The 21,234-nt window shown below is 48.4% G+C and overlaps 1 protein-coding gene across 14 annotated transcripts in view; it reads right to left on the minus strand.

The window, feature by feature from the left end:
- Positions 1-10,494: 10,494 nt before the first annotated feature.
- Positions 10,495-21,234, minus strand: part of TNC (tenascin C) — a 102,481-nt gene continuing 91,741 nt past the window's right edge. For all 14 annotated transcript variants that reach the window (XM_070795352.1, XM_070795355.1, XM_070795354.1 and 11 more), the window contains 4 exons: positions 20,249-20,345; positions 19,236-19,397; positions 15,334-15,497; positions 10,495-11,188 (listed from right to left, as the gene is read on the minus strand). In XM_070795352.1, the coding sequence (XP_070651453.1) occupies positions 11,078-11,188; positions 15,334-15,497; positions 19,236-19,397; positions 20,249-20,345 (534 nt within the window). In that variant the 3' untranslated portion in view covers positions 10,495-11,077. The remainder of the gene's footprint in view (positions 11,189-15,333; positions 15,498-19,235; positions 19,398-20,248; positions 20,346-21,234) is intronic.

Raw genomic sequence — 21,234 nt, forward strand, 5'->3', positions numbered from 1 at the left:
TGTAACTGAGAAAGGGAGATGAATGATAATGTTAAATACTTTTTACACTGAAGATCTCCTTTATGGAGACAGTGTCTGTGACCAAGCCTCCAGTAATTTCCCAAGAGAAGTTTAGAAAGTGAAATCTGGCCTGGAGCAATCCCTTGTAGCAGAGTCCTGTTAGGGGAGGCAGTGAGGTTCTCTGGCGATAAGTCGGAGTTGAGGCTGCAGGTTTCTCTTCCTATAACGAGCTGGCTTCGGAGAAACCAAGTAAACCCAGAATTCTTAGGAGGTTCGTAGTGTTGCCAGCTTGCAAATATGGCTCCCTGACCATGGTGTTCCCTGGAGGAAGGGCCAGTCGACACTGTTTTTCTTTTCTTTTATGCCTCTGTCTCCCCAAGGGGCCACCTTCTTCATAAGACCAACATCTGTGTTTCGTGGTATCTTCACTCTTTCTTGATAGCCCTTCCTTTTGTTGTGTTAGAGCCTCAGGATGGAGCCTGAAAGCCTGAAGTAGAAATATTCTAGATGCCTTGTAGCTGAACCAGAGGTGCAAAGTCCATTTGGGGGCTGAAAGGACCTTACACTGCTCTGTTTAATCTCTGGCCACTGCCAAGCCCTGGGATGCCTCCACTGTCCGGGGCTCACTGCTTCCGTGGCTGCCTGTTCTCTGGGTGGCTTTGGTCACTAGAATTTCTTTTCTGATGTGAGGGCCATTTGTCCCCGTGTAGATTTCACTGTTGGACTCTCATTCTTCTTCTGTCACCTAACAGAGTAAGTCTGCTCTGTCCTTTCCATGACAGACCTTTAGAGAGTTGGAAACAGAGGGTCTCTCCCTTGTTGCGGTGAGCAGGGGCTATTCCATTTTTCTTTGTCTAAAGAGCTGGGGATTCTAAAATTCTCACGATCCCGATTTTCTCAATATGCAGCATTCAAAAACTGAAAGATTGATTGGGACTTCCCTGGTGGTTCAGTGGTTCGCAATCCACCTTGCAATCCAGGCGACATGCGTTCCGATCCCTGGTCCTGGAAGATCCCACAGGCCGAGGGGCAATAAAGCCCAGGCACCACGACTACTGAGCCCACAGCCTGGAACCTGTGCTCCACAAGGTGCAGTGAGAAGCCTGGTCACTGCAACCAGAGAGCAGCCTGAGCATCAGTGAAGACCCAGACTAGCCAAAAGTAAATTAAGAAAAAAAAAAGACAAATATATTAATGAAACATCTATTAATTGAGTGCAACCTTTTCGAATGGGCCTGTTTGTGACCTCACAACTCTTCCCAATAACTTCCAGGCAGCTGTTATAAATTTGCTGTTGTTCTTTAGTCACTCAGTTGTGTCTGACTCTTTGCAACCCCATGGACTGTAGCCCACCAGGCTCCTCTGTCCATGGAGGTTTCCAGGCAAGAGTACTGGAGTGGGTTGCCATTTCCTTCTCCAAGGAATCTTCCCAACACAGGGATCGAACCCGCATCTCCTGTGAGTCTCCTGCATTGCAGGCAGATTCTTTACCCCTGAACCACTGGGGAAGCCCTTATTATAAATTGATTCCTTAATAAACAAACCTTAATTGTGCAGCTGCTGTGTTGAAGCTCTGTGTCCTACAGATGTGAACACAGAAGAACAGTCCATGCCCTCATGGAATTCTCAGCTTGCTCTGAAGCTAACCCTGGGAGCTAACTGAGTTGGAAGCCCTTTGCTGCCTTGAACTGGGATTTGGGGTGGAGATGGATGCCTTTGAAAGCTGATTCTAATGCTCACCTGAAGGGTGTCCAGGTGGAGTGGAGTCTTTTGGCTCCGCTGAGCTGGGTCTGCTGTGTCCTTGTGTCTCAAATTCTGTTTCCACACCTGGGACCTGCTCCACTCTGCCTTCTCCCAATTGCTTAGAAGTCCTTGATTGTGGGAAAGTACAGCTGCGGAGACGCTCAGTGCCCCGGGCGCACTGAGGTAATTGGGGTAACCCAGGCCTCATTTTGCTCTGGAAAGCAGATGCACTTTTGGATAAGCCTCTTTCACTTATGTACCACACCTAGGTCAGTTCAATTCAGTGATGTTCCAGCCATACCTGGAAAATTCCCTTCCTTTCTTTCTATTTTAGTAACCCTTCAAAGTTAATGCTTGTAAATAAAAAAACTTGAGAGGTCAGCTGCTTTTGCTCACTTCCCATCAGCCCTTGAGAAAGGAGGGTTTTGTGTGGTGGGGTGGTGGGGCCTCTGACCAAAATTGGAGGATGCTCTCCAAGAGGCCACATGTGTGGAAAGTCCCTGGAGAAGTCATTTTCACGGGGCATGTATAGTGCTGTGTCTTTGAAATGACTGATATTTATGGTGTTTTTTTCCTCTGAATGTCCTGCTGGATTTCTCCCTCCTTGGCTGTGGGACAGTCTCAGCCCATAGGCACAGGAGAGGCTGCTGTCTGGGGCTCTTGGTAGAGCAGTTCCTTTCCTGTTTCTTAAAATCCTGCCATTAGATTCTGACCCAGGAGATAAAGAGGTGGGTGAATGGGACTGAGTTCAAATCCATATTGACTGTCTGGCCGCTTGGGAGAAATTACTTCTTTTCTGAGTTTGTTTGTTTCCACTTACAGTGATGATCTGGGAACAAAGTCAGTGAACTGAATAGCAAAATGAGACGAGGCTTAAAGACCTCTCCTCCTAGGTCTGATCAAATGTATTCCATTAACATGTAATGACTGAGAAACAACGGAACAGGCTCCATTCTAGGTGCTGAAATACAGCAGAGGGGAAATGCATTTGAAGTCCCTGTTGTCATAAAGCTTGGTTTCTGGAAAATATATACACACGTAAGTAGACCAGTAGCATGTTCAGTGGAAATATACGCTATGGAGAAAAAGAGAGTCCTGGGGATGGGAGAGCACGTGTGTGTTTATGTAGGAGATGAGGGAAAGGCTCATCGAGATGACGCTGGGAGGACACGTGAAGGACGTGTGCCTGTGGGCCACACCTGGATGGGTGGGGAACACTCCAGGCCAAGGGTCTGCAGTGGCAGAGCCATCGCTGATTGTTGGATTCACAGAGCAGCAGGAGGCCAGTGTGTCAGAACATCTTGTGATCAGGATAAAAGATTCGAGGCCAAGGAAGCATCAGGACACAGATCACTCCGGGCTTCGAAGGCCACTGTGACACCTTGGCTCTGCTCCAAGCCAGAAGGTGAGCTCTGGGGGCTTTTAAACAGAGGAACGCAACTCAACATTTCAGGAAGGTGGCACTGGGGGGCTAGGCCTTGGGACAGAGGGTCCTTGGCTTCCTTTTCAACGCTGCTCAAGATGCTCAGGATAATCTGGAGTGACTGCTGTCTGAACCAGGCTTTAGAGGCGAAGAGAAGGTAAAACAGTAGCGCCTGAGGGCAGCAGGTGTTGGTCTGCAGACAAGCCTCCCTTTGTCTGCAGGAAGCGGTCAGGAAGGAGGACAGAAGTTTTGTAGCTGCAAGGCCTGGGACAAACCAAAGGCACAGGGAAGTAGAAAACACGAGCTTGGCCTTCACAAGCAGCAATCGGGTATTAACACGCAAAAGTTAATTAGTGATGGGACATCCATGCATATGGATGCATGCCGGGGAAGTGGGGTCCTCGCCAGGGGTCCTGGCAGAATCTGAGTGGGGACTGGACACAAGGGCCATAACCTTCCCTCCCTGTCCCCACCCTGTTCTGCCCATCTCCCCACTCAGTGTACTTTTGCAAGAGGTGATGAGCAAGAGGGTTTGTGGTTGTTGATGGGAGGCTCTGTGTAGCAGAGAGGGAGGCGAGGGCAGAAGGGGTGCCTGCCGTGCCTTGCTGCCTTGGACTGGGTGTGAACCCCTCCTGGAATGAGGGACTAGAGTAATAGTAGAGAAGGAGTTTTCTTGAGAGTGTCCTGTGAGTCTGGGAGCCCCTAGCCCCATCAACACATCTATAAAGAAGCGCTCTCCTAAAGCCGGGGGAGGCTGCCATCTGCTGGTTGACTGCAGTATTTCACCCAGGTGCTCCGCTTTGGACAAAAATCTTTCAATGTTAGAGAATCATCTGCGTGGGCATTTTCTCCAGGTCAGGCGCTGCCCATAAAACATTGCAGGCAGATTCTTTACCATATGAGCCATCAGGGAAGCCCTTTAAATCATCACCGATTCTCATCAGCATATGTCCTCTTTATTCTCGTTTTTAGGGATGCTCAAAAAAATTAAGTACCCAGATCCAGGTCATTCAGAAACTGGAAAACTTGGAATTCAAGCTCAGCCCTGACTACAAACATGACTACTTGAAGAAGTTGTTATGTTCACATCAGCTCTGCAAACTGTGAGTGTTGTGAGGGGACCAGCAAATGGGAGGTGTTCTGGGTGTGTTGAGCGGAAAAGTGGAGACAGGATAGATCTGTGGATGGATGGACGGACAGATGGATGGATGCGCCCCAAGGTGCTGCATCCCAGGGGCCCACGGATTCAGGTTTCAGTCCCAGCTCTGGCCTTTCAGGTCTGGTGACCTTGGAGAGGCCATCTCAGAGCTCTGACACACAGCTTTATCTGTAACTGCAAACATGCTGGGATAATTGTGGGAGCTACTTGTTTTGACTGTGTGTATGTGTGTCTCTCTGTGTGTTTTCTTTCTGTAACATCTTGCAGTTTATTTTCCAGTCTTGGTGAGGCTGGAGCGATTCTCAAGAGGACAGCTTCTCCCTGTCCCCCTTCCCAGCTCTATCTACATTCTTCTGCTCAGATGGTAAAGAATCTGCCTACAATTCAGGAGACCCAGGTTCGATCCCTGGGTTGGGAAGATCCCCTGGAGAAGGGAATGGCTACCCACTCCAGTATTCTTGCCTGGAGAATTTGATGGACAGAGGAGCCTGGCGGGCTACTCTGGGGTTGAAAAGAGTTGGACACAACTGAGCGACTAGCACTTTCTGGGCAGGGAGGAGGACGAGGGAGTGAGCCCTCTGCTGGCTCCTGATATACCACAGCACCCAAATCCTGGCAAGGTGCAGGCAGCAGGAGTCCAGGGCCCCAGTGGACAAAAGTGGACAGACAGATGCCTTTCCAGTGCAGGAGCGAGCTGTCTCAAGGATGTGCTGGTTATGTATCTCTTGGCCTAAACACCTCTGGCACTCTCAGCTCTGCCCAGAAGATGCAAAGCCTTTGAGAGAGTCATTTCCTAGGCAGGTTGATAGGAAATCTAGGGGTCCCCAAGGAGAGAGGGGTCTGGAATTCTCAAGGAGGAAGAAAGGACAAACTTTTCAGTCTTTGTAGACCAGGACCTGGGGACTGGAGTCGATGAAAATGAGAGGGTAACAGGCAGGAAGGCCAGGGGTCTCCAAATGGAGGAAATAGCCTGCAAGTGTCAGACATTTTTATCTCTCTTAAGCGGCAGGAGGAAACAAACTAGCAATATTTTTTCCTTCTCTATACAAATTTAAAGGGAGGTTTCTCTTAAAATACTGTGTTGCCATAAAGACACCAGGGTTCGCCTGAAGTTAGCTATTCTCGAGCCTAGAGATAACCAATGCCTTTTTCTTATGGAAATGTCCGTCTTAAGCTATGCTAATGTACTATGACTTTACCCCAAACTCTGTCTCCAAGTCGGTTCCGCCTCTTGGCCCAGAACCTACTTGACAAACCAGTATGGATATTGTTCCCCTAATCTATGTAAATGAAACTATTTGTATGGTGGTCTGCCCTTCTTCAAGATTCAAGTTAATCGTTTTATGGCCCAGGATAAACCATTTGGTGCCAAGATTATCCCAAAATGCATCTTATGGGTGAGGGGCCTGGGGCCATTCTGAATTTTAAGACATTCCTTTCTTTCATTAACAGACTGCTAGTGACTATATAACATCCAGCTGAAGACTAGCAGGGGGGTACTCTTTCTGCCCCCTTCTGATGCCTATGTCAGAAGCTTTCTCTATCTCCTTTATACTTCAATAAAACTTTATTACACAAAAGCTCTGAGCGATCAAGCCTCGTCTCTGGCCCCGGATTGAATTCTTCTCCTCCGGGGGCCAAGAATCCCGGTGTATTCGCGTGATTCAACAACAACCTTTCACCTTCAAGGTGAGGCCCTGCACGCCTTCACCCATGGTGTCCAGCCTCAGCTTGCCCTGGCATCACCACTGTCCCCATGCTAGCCACAGCAACCTCGAGGGGCCTCCCCGATTCTCCTACCCAAATGCTGAAGAGCAATGCCTTAGCACTCCCAGGCCCTGCAGTCCTCCCTGTTCCGAGACCTAATGGAACCTTGACTCCAGCTCGCCACATCCTTAATTAGTCTGGCTTCACTGAGACCACAGGGAAAATCCCCTGTAGGAATTGAAGGCACCTCAAAAACCGGGGTGTAGACATGAATAACACTCCTGTTTTTGAGCTGCCCTCAATTCCTACAGGGGATTTTCCCTGTTGTCTCATTGAAGCAGGGTTTCTCTGGTGGCTCAGTGGTAAAGAATCTACTTACCAAGCAGGAGACACAAGTTGCCTGGGTTGGGAAGATTCCCCTGGAGAAGGAAATGGCAACCCACTCCAGTATTCTTGTCTGGGAAATTCTATTTACACAGGAGCCTGGCAGGCTACAGTCCATGGGGGCTGCAAAGAGTCAGATGGGACTTAGTGACTAAACAGCAACAGCAGCAGCAGACATGGATAAACTTGCTGAGACTTCAAGCCCTATGGATTTTCCCTTCTAAACATCTCTCAGAACCATATGCTTCGTGTCTATTAATAGGAACACACTTACGCAAACTCCGTCACCTTTAACCTGGCCTCCTGCAGTGACCTCCGTACAGCTCTCTCCCATCTGTACTTCCAGCCCCAATACAAACTGCAGCAAAAAGATTTTTTTCTTTAATTGAAGAATAATTGATTTACAGTATTGTGTTAATTCTAGGTGTACAGCATGGCGATTCACACATTTACTCATTCATTTACACATATGTGTTTTTTTCATATTCTTTTCCCTTATAGGTCATCACAGAATATTGAATAGAGTTCCCTGTGCTATATAGTAGGCCCTGCTGCTTATCTATTTTATACAGAGTAGTGTGTATGTGTTAATCCCAACCTCTTAATTTATCCCTCCCTCCACTCCTGTTTCCCTTTTGATAACCATACATTTGTTTTCTATGTCTGTGAGTCTCTTTCTGTTTTGCAAAAAAAAAGTTCTTTCTTTCTTTTTTTTTTTTTTGATTCCACAGATAAGTGATATCATGTGACATTTGTCTTTGTCTAATTTACCTCTTGCAGTGTGATAATCTCTAAGTCCATCCAGGTTGCTGCACATGGCATTATTTCATTCTCAAAAAGATTAAACAAACAAACAAACAAACAGGCATGAACATTATACTCCTCTGCTTAAAATTCCTTGGTAGCTTCCTGTTGTATTCGGGGAAAAGAGCAAAACCCTTATTCTGGACCCAGAGAACCTGTGGAATTGGGTTCTTGTTGCTGCCGCAGTCTCCCCTGCTCCTGGGCCTCTGGCTTTCTTTCTGAGCAGCCTGGCAGCCTCGGGGCCTCCAGGAATACCCTACCCTCTGCCTCCGCTCCCTCTGTCACTGGTCAACTCCTGCTCATCATGTAGGCTGTGATTCACGTGCCCTTCCTCGGGGAAGCTATCCTAGTCCGGTCCCGGCTAGATGTTCTACTAGTCCCTTGTATTGGCTTCCAGGGCGTGCCTTCAGTCTGCAGTAATCCATTTGCTTGTCTGATGTGAATGTATAACCCATAACGCCAGCCTCTTCCTGGCAGGAAGGTTGCATGAAGGCTGCGTGAGGGCGGGACGTGTGTTGGTTTGTTCACTTAGCGCCGGGCACGTATGGGTTACCCAGCACGGACTTTTAAATGAAAAGGGAAACGAGAATCTTGGGAGACGAGAGCCATCAGCGGAGCCCCCATGGAGCCCCCTGGATACGCTGGGGCTGGCCAGTTGTGCTGGAAGGAGAGTGGCGGGGCAAGGCAAGCCGAGAAGGGGAGAAGGTGGGCTGGATCGTGGTCCCAAAGGACGGGGCTCTGTGGGCGGATGCTGAAGGTGGTTGTGGGGAAGCACCTCAGAGGCTCTTTGGCCTGTATTCCTTGCTGAGATGGCTCTGGAAAAGGAATTCCCTGACTCATCCCCCACCCATCTCCACCAGTCTCCTTCCTTCCACGTCCCTGTGCTGCCTGCCAGAAGCCTGGGGGCATGGGAGTCCATTGGTCTCATTCTTGAAGGGTGGTCTTTAGGATACAGAGCAGGAAGCAGGGAGCAGAGCAGATGGAGAAGGGCAAAGAGAAGACCAAACACCCTGGAAATGCGCTTTTGATGGAGAGCTACAGACTGCATCATGGAAGTGGAAGCGGGCTTGCACCTTGAGGGGGGACTAGGATTTCACAAGACCTTTCAAGATGGAGGTGGGTGCTTGAACAAAGCCACCAAGCCAGTCACTGAAAGATGTGTTTAAGAAATACTAAACTCACGCTTCGGACCAGTACTTGTGGAGTGCAGAGACCCCCTGTGGAGGTTTTGAATGCCATGGCCTCAGGCCTTCTGCCCGGCTAGTCCCCGTGTGGACACAACTGCAATCTTCTGAAGGCCTTTTGAATAAGGACTCTTGTTTGATGTGGCCTCTTCACCAAGAGGCTTTGACTCTTGTGTAGCTTCTGGGGAACACCTTACCAGCTTACTGTATCTGTCTTTCTTGGGAGGGGTAGGCTGAGGCTCAGGGGCTCCCGAGTCGGCAGTCAGTAGAGGGTTAAGCCCCCATGTAAGGTCTGGTTGTTCCAGGGAGCCAGTTTATTTGGGTTTACACAGCAAGGCTAGTGTTGCTATGGCTGGCTTGCAGGCAACAAGTCTTATGATCTGGAAGAGCAAACTGTGTATATAGCATGACGGCATTTATTAAAGCAAGATAAACGCAGCAGCAAAGGATCTGGCTGGAGCCATAAATTCCTCTGATTCTCCTTTCTGAGCCATCACATTCCATTTGAGTGAGCCCTATCGGGCCAAACATTTCCATTAAATAAAGTCGATTTGTTGAAAATCCCTAAGAGAATGAACTGAGAGTCGCCCCCTCCCTCCACCCCCAATCCCTGTTTGAAAAGAGAAATGTGTAATGTGTGGTTCTGACTCACACTGTCTGAGTACAAACAGGTCTGCTGTTCTGGGCAGTGAGTCCCCTCCATCACTAGGGGTATTCAGACCAAACTGGGTGACGCAGGGCTCTCTTCCTTTTATGGGGCGTCGAGCGGGGGGAGAAGGGGATGTTCCTAGGAGACATTGTCCCTGAGACTTCAGGTCATATGAGCCTAATGACGGATCCTGGTGACTTCCCCACAGCCCTCATTCTGCACCACGGCACATGTATCCCAGGGAAGGGGGGGAGTGTCATCAGGGACTTGGGGGAGAGCAAGGACATGGGGACCAGAAAACCTGAGTTTAAATCCTAGTTCTACAATTACTGGGACGGTAGCCACTGAAATCAACCCTGAATCTTCACAGGAAGGACTGATGCTGAAGCTGAAGCTCCAATACTTTAGCCACCTGATGCAAAGAGCTGACCTGACCCAAAGACTCATTGGAAAAGACCCTGATGTGCAAAAGATCATGATGCTGGAAAAGACTGAAGGCAGGAGAAGGGGACGACAGAGGGTGAGATCGTTGGATGGCATCACTGACTCAATGGATATGAGTTCGAGCAAACTCTGGGAGATGGTGAGGGATAGGGAAGCCTGGTGTGCTGCCGTCCATGGGGTCACAAAGAGTCGGACACAACTGAGAGCTCAACAATAACAACAAAGTCGCCACGCACAGGTCCTTCCATCCTATGACCCCCCGCCCGGTCCACCATGTACTGAGTGATAGTAGCCATCACCCACACTTATGCTGGGCACCTTGCAAAGGGCCTCATGGGATGATGTCTTTTATTTTCCACAGAAATGCTATGAAATTAACAAGTCCGTGTATCCCCACGTTATTGATCAGAAAACTGAGGCCTGGAGAGGTTAAGGAACTAAGGAATGGTGGAGGCAAGGTCAGAGCTTAGGCCTCTGGGGACTTCCACCCTCGCTCGATCACAGTTCTTACCTTGTCTGTGGCATTTAGGAGATTACTTTAGAAAATGGGTATAAAGGTGTCTTTTAAAATAATAAACTGCTAGTCTTGGAAGTGTTGAGCGGGAAGCTGAATCTTTTTTTTTTTTTAGATATTAATTTATTTGGCTGCTCCAGGTCTTAGTTGCAGCTCATGGGATTTTTAATCGAGGCATGGGGCTTCTGGTTCCTGCGCAGGAACTGAACCCAGGTTCCCTGCACTGGACCACCAGGGAAGTCCCGAATCTTAAGTTACAAGCATTTTCCAAACTTGTTCAAACTAAAAAATATTTTCCTCTCTCCCAGCCCGCCGTCTCCCTTTCCTTCTCCCACTCCCTCTTGGCCACCACCCCTCCTTACCTCTCCCTTCCCTCCTCGCCCACTTTGTTCAGATACATTGTCTTTGGTGGAATTCAGGCTTAACAGTCAATGAAAGGAAAACCAACAGTCAAATTTAAAAGTACTTGTGCTTTTATTAAAAAAAAAAAAAAAAAATACAATCAGGTACTGTCCAGATGTGTTTTGGAGAGGAAGATCTCTTTAAAAATCCTTAGTTTACATCATCATCATCATCATTATTATTATATTAATAATATTAATCGTATCCTTAAAATTGAAACAGCATTGCTTTTCTGAACGTAAAAAAAGGGACGGCTTCAAGACACACATTGAATCACTGCTAACAAAAATAATGATAATTAATTATACAGCTTTGTGTAAAATCCAGCTGGTTCTAAGACAAGCTACCACTGTACAGGCTACCCCGCTCCCATCCCCAGAGCCACCCAAGAGAAGGAAAACCACTGTGATGCTGTCGCTGCAAGACTTTTGCCAAATCAAACAACAGAATGGAAACCTGCCGGACACTGTGGTCTTTGGTGTGAAGGAAGTCATCGCGGAGTGGCTGAGGCCAGCTGCCGCAGGCCCCGACGATCCATGGTCAGCTTTAGCTCCTGCCAGACGCCCAGGTGTGGCTTAATGGTCGGACTGCTCACATTGATGCTTTGGTAAAATTATCTTCGATCTCTGGGCCTTTCTCTTCTCCCCCAGTTGTCCCCGGAAACTTATGCCCTTTTGCGCCTGCCTTCGAGGTTTCGGAAGTTGCTGGGTCTCAGCTTCATCTCAGCAAACTGGATTGAATGCTCGTGGCCCTTCCAGTGGAACCAGTTAACACCCTGTGAAGGAGAGAAGACCTTCAGATTGGTTTCCATCAGACAAAGTATTCACTGACCATTGCTATTTAGTTAGGGGGACAAAATGAGCCCTATTTCAAACATATGGATCCCAGGGGGGAAGGAGAGGATGAATTGGGAGACTGGGATTGTCATATATACACTATTGACAACTATGTATAAATAGGTAACTATTTATCTAGTTAATCGTAGGTTCTATTAACCAGAACCTACTGTAGAGCACAGGGAGCTCTTCTTAATGTCCTGTGATGATGTAAATGGGAAGGAAACCCAAAAATGAGTGGAGATGTATATATATATATGTATGTATATATATATACATACATGTGGGGCTTCCCTGGTGGCTCAACAGTGAAGAATCCACCTGCCAATGCAGGAGACGTGGGTTTGATCCCTGGGTCAGAAAGATCCCCTGGAGAAAGATATGGCAACCCACTCCAGAATTCTTGCCTGGGAAATCCCATGGACAGAGGAGCCTGGCTGGCTACAGTTCTTGGGGTGGCAAAGAGTCAGATATGACTTAGCAACTAAATAACAACAGCAACATATGTGTGTGTGTGTGCATGTGTGTGTGTGTGTGCACATGTAGCTGACTCACTTTGTTGTACAGTAGAAACTAACACAACATTCTAAAACAACTATACTCCAATAAAAATTAATTTCAAGGAAGAAGAGCTCTGTTTCAGTTTGACCACTTGGAAGCTCACGGCTGTATCCTGCTGATCTGTTTATTGATTTGCATAATCAAAACTTTCAAGAGACCTGGCTGAATCAGTTGTTTTTGTTTTTAACTTTAGTCAGAAGTCACCTGAGTTTGCACTGAACTTTGATCTGCCACCTTGAGATAAAGTGGTGGCTGATGAAACTGGCCATCATTAGGATTACATGCTGCAGGAATTTGGGTCATGATCAGAGCTTACGGAATTGAGTGGCTATACGCGGTGGGCGGGGTGGGTGGGGATGGGGTGGGTCTATACTTCACAGGATTCCTATGACATGTTTTACAAAGAACATAGGTGGACACAAGTTTTGCAACCTGACACATAAAGTTGAATCTTTGTGTTCTTACTTGAGAGATAAACGTCTTGAACAAGTTATCAGAAGGTTCTGGGCCTCAGTTTTACTATTTTTCTTCTTTAGGGTTGATAATGCTAACCTTAGAAGAATACTGTGAAGATTAAATAAGTCTGTGAAGGACCTGCCACCCTGCTGGGGCCATCATAGGCGCTCAGTAAATATTACCCCCCATCTCAAGTATGGAGGCATAGCCTCAGAACTCTGGCCAAAGATGTTCCTCAAGAAAAGACTGTACTTGTCTCAGGGCCTCCTGGTTCTGGGTTTGGCTTTTCAGCAAAGTCGACAGGTGGTCGACTCTGCCTTCTGAGTCCCACAGACCCCTTGTCCTCCTAGGGTGGGGGTCAGCTTCAGAGAGTCCTCCTGTGGGGTCTCCCCTACCCCCCTCCCACCCCGCTCCATGCACTGAGCCCTCTTCTCTTCAGGTTTCGTAGGGCTGGGATGGAACATGTCCACAGAGAAGATAGTGGTTGGTGAAATGGAGGAAAATACAGATGCTTTGTTTAATGCTAATTTTTGGCATTGATTGATACTGGACAGCCTCTGAACCTGACAGGCGGATGGGATCTGAGACTCCCCGACTCAATTTAGGGGCAGATGTGTTTGCAATGAACTCAGCTTGGTCCTGTTCTCCCTTCCTCTGCCCTCGTCCTCTCCTCCGACTGAGGTTCAGAGCTGGAAGTGAGTCCTCCTAATGCTATGGTGGAGACTGAAGCCAGAGAGGGAAAGTGGCTTCACGGAGGCCACACGACAGCCAGAGCAGAGCCAGCGCTGGGACTGAGCTCCTGTGAACTCTGTGGCCTTCTATGTCAGCTCCTTCTTCCAAAGTTGGATGGAAGGATGGAAGAAGAAGTTTCCTTCTGGCATGTACCTTTTTTTTCCCCCTCCCAAAGGACCTTGTGTTATACTGATGTTAGGGAACCAGGAGATAAAGGAGTGCAGTAGTTCTCAGAGTGGGTGTATTATTGAGGCCGCATATAGGGTGGAGAAAATACAAGACTGGTGTTCACACGTGTCCTTCAAGTCTTGCCTCCTCTGTAAAATAGACACAAAAAGCCATGTCCTGGTCCCCTCACAGAGCAAAGGTGATGCGCACGGGAGAGAGAAGGTGATAATGCTTTGAAAGTGTCAGAAATTATCAAGATAAGGTGTACATTTAAGGTCACAGAAATCATTTCCAGGTAGTTAACTCAACATAAACACATCTATCAAAACCATTAATAACAGAGCTGTTGTTCTTGTTTAGTCATTAAGTCATGTCCGACTCTTTTGCAACCCCATGGACTGTAGCCTGCCGGGCTCCTTTGTCCATGCAGCTGGTAAAAACAAAACAAAAAACCCCCCAAACCCAACAACCCAAAAGCTGCCAAAACAAGCCCAAGAACAAAAGTATAAGTAAGCAAGATGATGAGATGCTGCATCTTGCCTAGGACCCCCGATTGGAATCCCTGGGGCCATTTGGTGTGATTCGGACCTTTGCCTTCTTACAAAGGGATCCTAGATTGTTGGGAGAAATATCAACAACCTCAGATATGCAGATGATTTGACTCTACTGGCAGAAAGTGAAGAGGAACTAAAGAGTCTCTTGATGAGAGTGAAAGAGGAGAGTGAAAAAGCTGGCTTAAAACTCAACATTAAAAGCTAAGATCATGGCATCAGGTCCCATCACTTCATGGCAAATAGAAGGGGGAATAGTGGAAACAATGGCAGATTTTATCTTCTGGGTCTCTAAAATCACTGCTGACGGTGACCGCAGCCATGAAATTAAGACACTTGTTCCTTGGAAGGAAAGGTATAACAAATCTAGACAGTGGATTAAAAAGCAGAGACATCACTTTGCCAACAAAGGTCAAAGCTATGGTTTTTCCAGTAGTCAGGACCATGTGAGAGCTGGACCATAAGAAGGCTGAGTGCTGAAGATTGATACTTTCAAACCGTGGTACTGGAGAAGACTCTTGAGAGTCCCTTGGACAGCAAGGAGATCAAACCAGTCAATCCTAAAGGAAATCAACCCTGCATCTACATTGGAAGGATTATTGCTACAGTTGAAGCTCCTATACTTTGGCCACCTGGTCCAAAGAGCTGACTCATTGGGAAAGACGCTAATGCTGGGAAAGATTGAAGATGAAAGAAGGGGACAGCAGGGGATGAGATGGTTAGTTAGCATCAGCAGCTCAGTGGACATGAACTTGAGCAAACTCCAGAAGAGAGTGGAGGACAGAGGACCCTGGCATGCTGCAGTCCAGGGAGTCAGAGAGTCGGACGTGACTTAGTGACTGAACAACAACCACCACCTGGGTTGCAGGCTGGGTGAGGCTCCCTGAGACCCAGCCCAGGGATCAGTCTGGATGGCTCTGTGCGAATACCGTTCTCCGCTGTGTGGTGCAGGGATGGCTGCTGAGAAGCGGCCATCATGGTTAAGTAGCTGGGCCCACCTGACTTCATCCACTTTTCAGGCACCTGCTCATGTAGGCAGGGCTCAGCGTGAGAAAATAGTTGAATTGGGTTTTGTTTACCCATTTCCACAGAAACTGTAAAAAATAAATCTGTTTCTATGATTGCAGAAATTGTGTCACAGCATCCTGTACGGTGCAGGGAAATTCGGGGGCAGGGTGTGGCCTGGAGGATTTCTGTCTGTCCCCAGCTTTGGCCCATGACCTCAGGAAAGTCAGCTTTTTCTGGACCTCGGTCTTATGATTCATAAGAGGAAGGAACTTAGAATCTGGGATCTTCATTCTAAGATGTTCTTGGGGCTCTGGAGGTGCCTCCAGGCCAGGGCCTGCATCACCCCCTGCTCTACACAAACAGCCTCCACTGCTGTCTGTTTCCTTGTGGGGTTCAGACACAGATAATCCGGGGAAAGCTTTGTATGCCCGGTATCCCCTTGACCAGTGGTTCTCCTCGGGATCTTCATGGGCTAATACACGCTGTCTCTGTGGTTTACCTGGCCCGGGGTGCCATGGACTTCTCCCTGATGTGAAGAACCTGAGGTCTTGGCCCTGAGGTCCCTGCCTCCCCGTCTCAGCCCTGCTCGGGCCCTTGCAGGCTCTCACCTGACTGTGGCTGTTGTCCCCGTATCTCCCCATCAGGTTGACACGGTGGCAGTTCTTGTACCAGAAAGCCCCCTTGTAGGACAGGGCACAGTTGGTGATGGCCGAGTCTGTGTCCTTGTCGAAGGTGGAGAAGGATCTGCCATTGTGGTAGGCCATGGAGTCACCTGGGGGAGAGAGCGTACCGACTCAGGGCTGGAGCTCCTGGGGGGCTGTGGGAGCACCAGGGCGACAACCCAAGGGCCTTGGGTGGGCCGGTCTCCAACGACAGGCCCAGAGGTAGGATCCAACACGGGCCTGGATGGAACGTGAGTACCGCCGGGAGCCTCATTTCTGATAGAAGCGGCACAAGGTGGTAGAAAGAGGGCTGCAGGTATGTTTGGAGGGTCTCCTCCAATCCCATCTTTCTCACACCCTGGTTGTGTCCTTGCACAAATCAAGCCGCGTGTGGAACCTCCGTTTTCCCATCTGTGGAATGGAACGGGCACGGCACATTGATTTGATTCACCTTGGGGCTGTGGGAACAACTGATACGAAGTGTATGCTGAACAGGCGGTATGGTGCGCAAACAGCTATGACTGTTGTTACTTTCATGACTGTTTCTGCATTCACTTGATGCAAAGGAACTCAGAGAGTAAGGTGGGAAACCTGTATTTAATAATGATGTGCTTTTCCCCCAACTGCAAGTATTTAGACTTCAGTTTTTTTTTTTTTTTTCATGTATTTATTTATGCTTAGTTGCTCAGTGGTGTCCAACTCTTGGAGAGCCCATGGACTGCAGCCCACCAGGCTCCTCTGTCCATGGGATTCTCCAGGCAAGAGTACTGGAGTGGGTTGCCACGCCCTCCTCCAGGGATGTATTTATTTATTACCCATTTAGTCCTAGGTAGCGCTAGTGGTGAAGGGCTGGACTGCCAATGCAGGAGACATCGGAGGTACAGGTTCAATCCCTGGGTCGGGAAGATCCGTTGAAGGAGGAAAGAGCAAGCCACGTGGAGGATCCCATGGACAGAGGAGCTGGTGGGCTGCAGTTGGACACGACTGAAGTGACTTAGCACACACACGCTTATTCATTAACTCACACTCACTCGCTCATTCATTTACACATATACTTAGCAAGTTCTAATGAGTTTAGTTTACCACTCTGCCATGCTGCGTTTCCAGAGCTATCCTGAGCCAGTCTGCCTTAAGTCTCAGCCTACAGAGCTATACTTACAATCAAACCTTTCAGGTTTTAGATGTCACCAAATAGCTAGTATATTGTACATTTATTTTTCAAAGTGTTGATGGGACCAATTTCCCCTGATTCTTAGACAAAAAGCCTGTTTACATGTAGTGCTACATGGGAATCTAGCTTGTAATTTAATATATTGAATTTTAGGAGTATTTAAGCGCCATTTCTGTGTTCGCTCACTTCCAACCCTGGCCAATGCTGGCAGAAAAGTTGCAAGACATTGAGGCATTCTACCCTGATATATGGGAGCAAGTTTTCATGGGGACTTGATAGGGATCTTCCCAACCTAGGGATTGGACCTGGGTCTCCTGCATTGCAGGCAGATTCTTTATCCATCGGGACTTGAGTGCCTTGTTAACTGATGAAGCTCCCAAGAGCTAGAATATGATGAAAGCTAGGTATGATGAAGTATATGAAGCTAGATATGATGAAACAAGATGCTCTCCTGGGGAAGGGCTGGCTGCCCTCAGTACACACAGGAGGAGGCGTTTCCAAGGGTGAGCTTCTGAAATGAAGGGGTAGATTATGGCTCCTTTTCTGTTGGAAATACAGAGAGCGATGGGTGGAGGCCACATTCCTGCTGCCTTCTTGCCCAAAGTGCCTTTGCTTGCCCTGTAACAAGACCTTCCTTGCCTGAAGCCATCTCAACAAAAGAGGTATTTGTTGCTAGGTAAGAAAATGTGAGAATTCCTTGACGATGCAAGAATGAAAACAATGTTTGCTCTGGGTCTCTCTCTTCATTACCACCAGTCTGATCTCTAAAGAGCTCCAACTCTCCTTAGGTTGAGACCTGCTTCTGGCAAATCATGTCTGGAGACTTTTCCCATTACGGGTGTGTTCTTTCAGGGCCCAGAGGTTGGGTATGTGCTATAGCATCTGTCTCCTCTGTTCTCATAAATGTAATGGGGAGCCACCCCAAAGCAGGCAGGGCTTGGCATGGGGTGGTCACGCTCTTATACCTGATCTCCCTTGTTACCAAAACCACCTGTGAGCAGCTAGGCTTGTCCCTTGGGCCCACCTTCCTCAAGCTGTTACATCTTGGGCAAATCGCCAAACTTCTCTGAGGCTCAGTTTCCTCACCTGTATAATAGCAATATCTCCTTGGATACATATATATGATCTGTATCATATATGTATCATTTATTATATAATTTATAATGCAAATGAAATGAGGTTTCCCTGGTGGCTCAAATGGTAAAGAATCTGCCTGCAATGCATGAGATCCAGGTTTGATCCCTGGGTTGGGAGGATCCCCTGGAGAAGGAAATAGCACCCCACTCCAGTGTTCTTGCCTGGAGAATTCCATGGAGAGAGGAGCCTGGTGGGCTACAGTCCATGGTATCACAAAGAGTTGGACACGACTGAGCGATGAACACTTTCACTTTCACAATGCATATGAAACATCAGCAAAAAGAGGCTGCACCTCATTTGCCTGAATGCATATGGTTTCCTTGTTTGTTTCTCTTGTAACGTGGCGCCAGAAAACCACACAAAGGTCATTTCAAGTCAAAGACATCTTCGAAACCTGAGCTAGGTTCTGTACTAGTCAAAGAGTGAAGGACTGCCAGAGAGGTAGGGAGCTTCTCTGGTCATGTGGATGTGCCAGCTGAGGCTGCAAGGCCATGTGGCAGGAAGGCCTTAGAAAAGACTCATCTGGGTGGGTAATGGAGTGGACTGTCTGCTACTCAAAGTGCAGGCCACAGACCAGCAGTGCCAGCGACACTGGTATCACGAGGGCCCTTGTCAGAAATGGCGCGTCTCCGTTTCACCCCAGACACACTGTGTCAGCTCACCAACAGGATCCCCCAGGGGTCATATGTGTGTAATAAACAGAGAGGCACGGGAGTGCATGAGTATTAAAGCTCCCAAGACACTGCTTGCCTCTCTGTATAAAATTGGTATCTAAACACGGAGTAGGGCTTCCGTGGTAGCTCAGAGGTTAAAGCGTCTGCCTGCAATGCAGGAGGCCTGGGTTCGATCCCTGGGTCAGGAAGATCCCCTGGAGAAGGAAATGGCAACCCACTCCAGTAGTCTTGCCTGGAGAATCCCATGGATGGAGGAGCCTGGTGGGCTACAGTCCACCGGTCGCAAAGAGTCGGACAGGACTGAGTGACTTCACTTTCACTTTCAGGTAGCTACAAATACATCTTAAATGTCCTATTTCCCAACCTACCCTAGGTTTTGGTGATCAAGTATCTACCTGCTGCTGCTGCTGCTGTTAAGTTGCTTCAGTCATGTCCAACTCAGTGCGACCCCATAGATGGCAGCCCACCAGGCACCCCCTCGTCCCTGGGATTCTCCAGGCAAGAATATGGAGTGGGTTGCCATTTCCTATTCCAATGCGTGAGAGTGAAAAGTGAAAGTGAAGTCACTCAGTCTTATCTGACTCTTCCTGACCCCATGGACTGTCGCCTACCAGGCTCCTCTGTCCATGGGAGTTTCCAGGCAAGAGTACTGGAGTGGGTTGCCATTTCCTTCTCCCAAGTATCTACCTAGCCCTGTTAAACTGTAGTTCTGCCAGATTAGCACCTATCAAATGTTTGTGGATAAGTGGATGGGCCGATGCAGGAAGGACTGCTGAGTGGGGGAACTAGCTGAAAGCCCGAGACGTGTTCGAGGTCCCGTGGGCTCCGCGAGTGGCTGTGCGTACCTGCCGCGCCGCTGGACTCACCTGCCGTGCCACTGTACCCCTCCACCTTCAGCCGGTAGCGCGTCCGGGCATCTCCCACGCTGAACTTGTCGTAGACGGCGTAGGCCGACTCCCCGTGGTCCCGCAGGTCCACCCGGAGCTCGTACTGCCCCTGGGCTGTGATTTTGCTCAAAGTGTCCAGCCCTGTGGACGACAGGCGAGGGTTACCGAAGAAGCACAGTGACCGAGGCGTTCATTCCTCCTCACCGCCTGAGAGCAGCGGCTCCATGTGTACTAAAGAGCTTTGCGTGACGCACCTGCTCGGCTCCTTGCTGTTACAGCATCAGGTGACACATATGCAGTGTCCGAGCCTCAGCTAAGATTGGGTTGACCTCTTTGCCCTGCCCATCTCCTAGTGTGCTGTGAATATCAAAGGAAATAAGGTGGAGAGCGTACCTTTCCACTCTAAGCTCGTTACCTGTAAAAGGCAATGGGGCAGATATTCCCAAGCTCAGATGCTGGAATGTATGACGGTGCCCTGTGCCAGGGGCAGGTTATGGCAAAGTGTGAGTCACAGTGGGGGGTGGGGGATGCCACGGTAGTGCTGGCTGAGAGAATTCGGGTGCCACTCACGTCTTTATTGGCTAGATCCCTATGGTCAGCAGTTTAACCTCTTTGGGGCTATTTTCCCAGGTGCAAGATGGGAGCTTTGTACACAGTGGGGCTGCTGGGAGGCTTGGAGGGTGTGGCTCTGAGGGACCCAGTCAGCATAGGTGAAGGACATCAGTGAGGATAATGCTCCAAGTGGCCCAGGGGTTGACGGAAGGCTAGGCTTATTCTTAGGGTCGGGCTATTGGCTCTCCTCCGAACAGATTTTTATTTTTAATGACCCAGAGAATCTCAAGTTTTTTCCATTGAGAATCTGATATTCTGTGTCGACCACCAGAGCTATCGTTTCCTCCTAATCCGTTTCTCCCACTTTTCCCTGTGGGTTAGGACAGACGACAGGGTTGCCGAATGGGCATTTGGGGGCATGAACGCGCAGGCTGTATTACCAAGCCAGAACTCTTCTTTTAAGTCCCCAAATCCAGCAGCGTAGGCCTTCCAGTTTCGATAGAAGTCCTCACGTCCATTTTTGCGTCTCAGGAACACCTATAAACACAAGCAATGAATCCGGGTGAGCTTAAGCCATTGAAGGAACGAGAAGGCGTCTTTCTGAGAGGAGGAAATGCTCACTGTGGGAAAGGCACCGGACCCCACCTCTGTCCTCACTAATCTGGCGTGCAAGTCAGTGCACACACGCCACCTCCCCTCTCGGAGTCTCAGCGTTCTCCCCCGAGACAGGGATGAGTAAGACCACCACCCAGCTTTGGGTGATTGTGATGTGTCCGGGTAGGCCATACATGTGGGGACTCAGTGAACCTCCTGCTCAATTCTGCTGCCAATTTAAAACTGCTCTAAAAAATAAAATTTAATAATTAAATATTCATTGGAAGGACTGATGCTGAAGCTGAAGCTCCAATACTTTGGGCACATGATGTGAAGAGCTGACTCATTGGAAAAGAGCCTGCTGCTGGGAAAGACTAAAGGCAGGAGGAGAAGCGGGCAACAGAGGATGAAATGGTTGGCTGGCATCACTGACTCAGTGGACATGAGTTTATGCAAACTCTGGAAGATGGTGAAGGACAGGGAAGCCTGGCATGCTATAGTCCATGGGGTCATGAAGAGAGCGACCGAATAACAGCAATAATTTTAAAAAGTACTACTTAGCTCATATGGCAATGGCACTGAAATCATTCATGGAAAACTCTTAGCACGCTAGTGCCTGGTAGATGGTCAGTGTTAATCAGTAAACTTAATGGGCTCGAGGATTTATACATCATTTATACATCACTGCCATTTATACATCACAGAGCTGTTTGAGGATCAAATAAGATAAATTACGAGAAAATGAGGAACTGCTCTTTATCCTCAGCTTCTTTCCCATTACTTTAAGAGAGAATTCCTGAGTGTTTCCATGTGACAGGCACTGTCTTGCAAA

This window comes from Bos indicus, chromosome 8 (assembly GCF_029378745.1).
Source record: "Bos indicus isolate NIAB-ARS_2022 breed Sahiwal x Tharparkar chromosome 8, NIAB-ARS_B.indTharparkar_mat_pri_1.0, whole genome shotgun sequence".
NCBI classification, from domain to species: Eukaryota; Metazoa; Chordata; class Mammalia; order Artiodactyla; family Bovidae; genus Bos; species Bos indicus.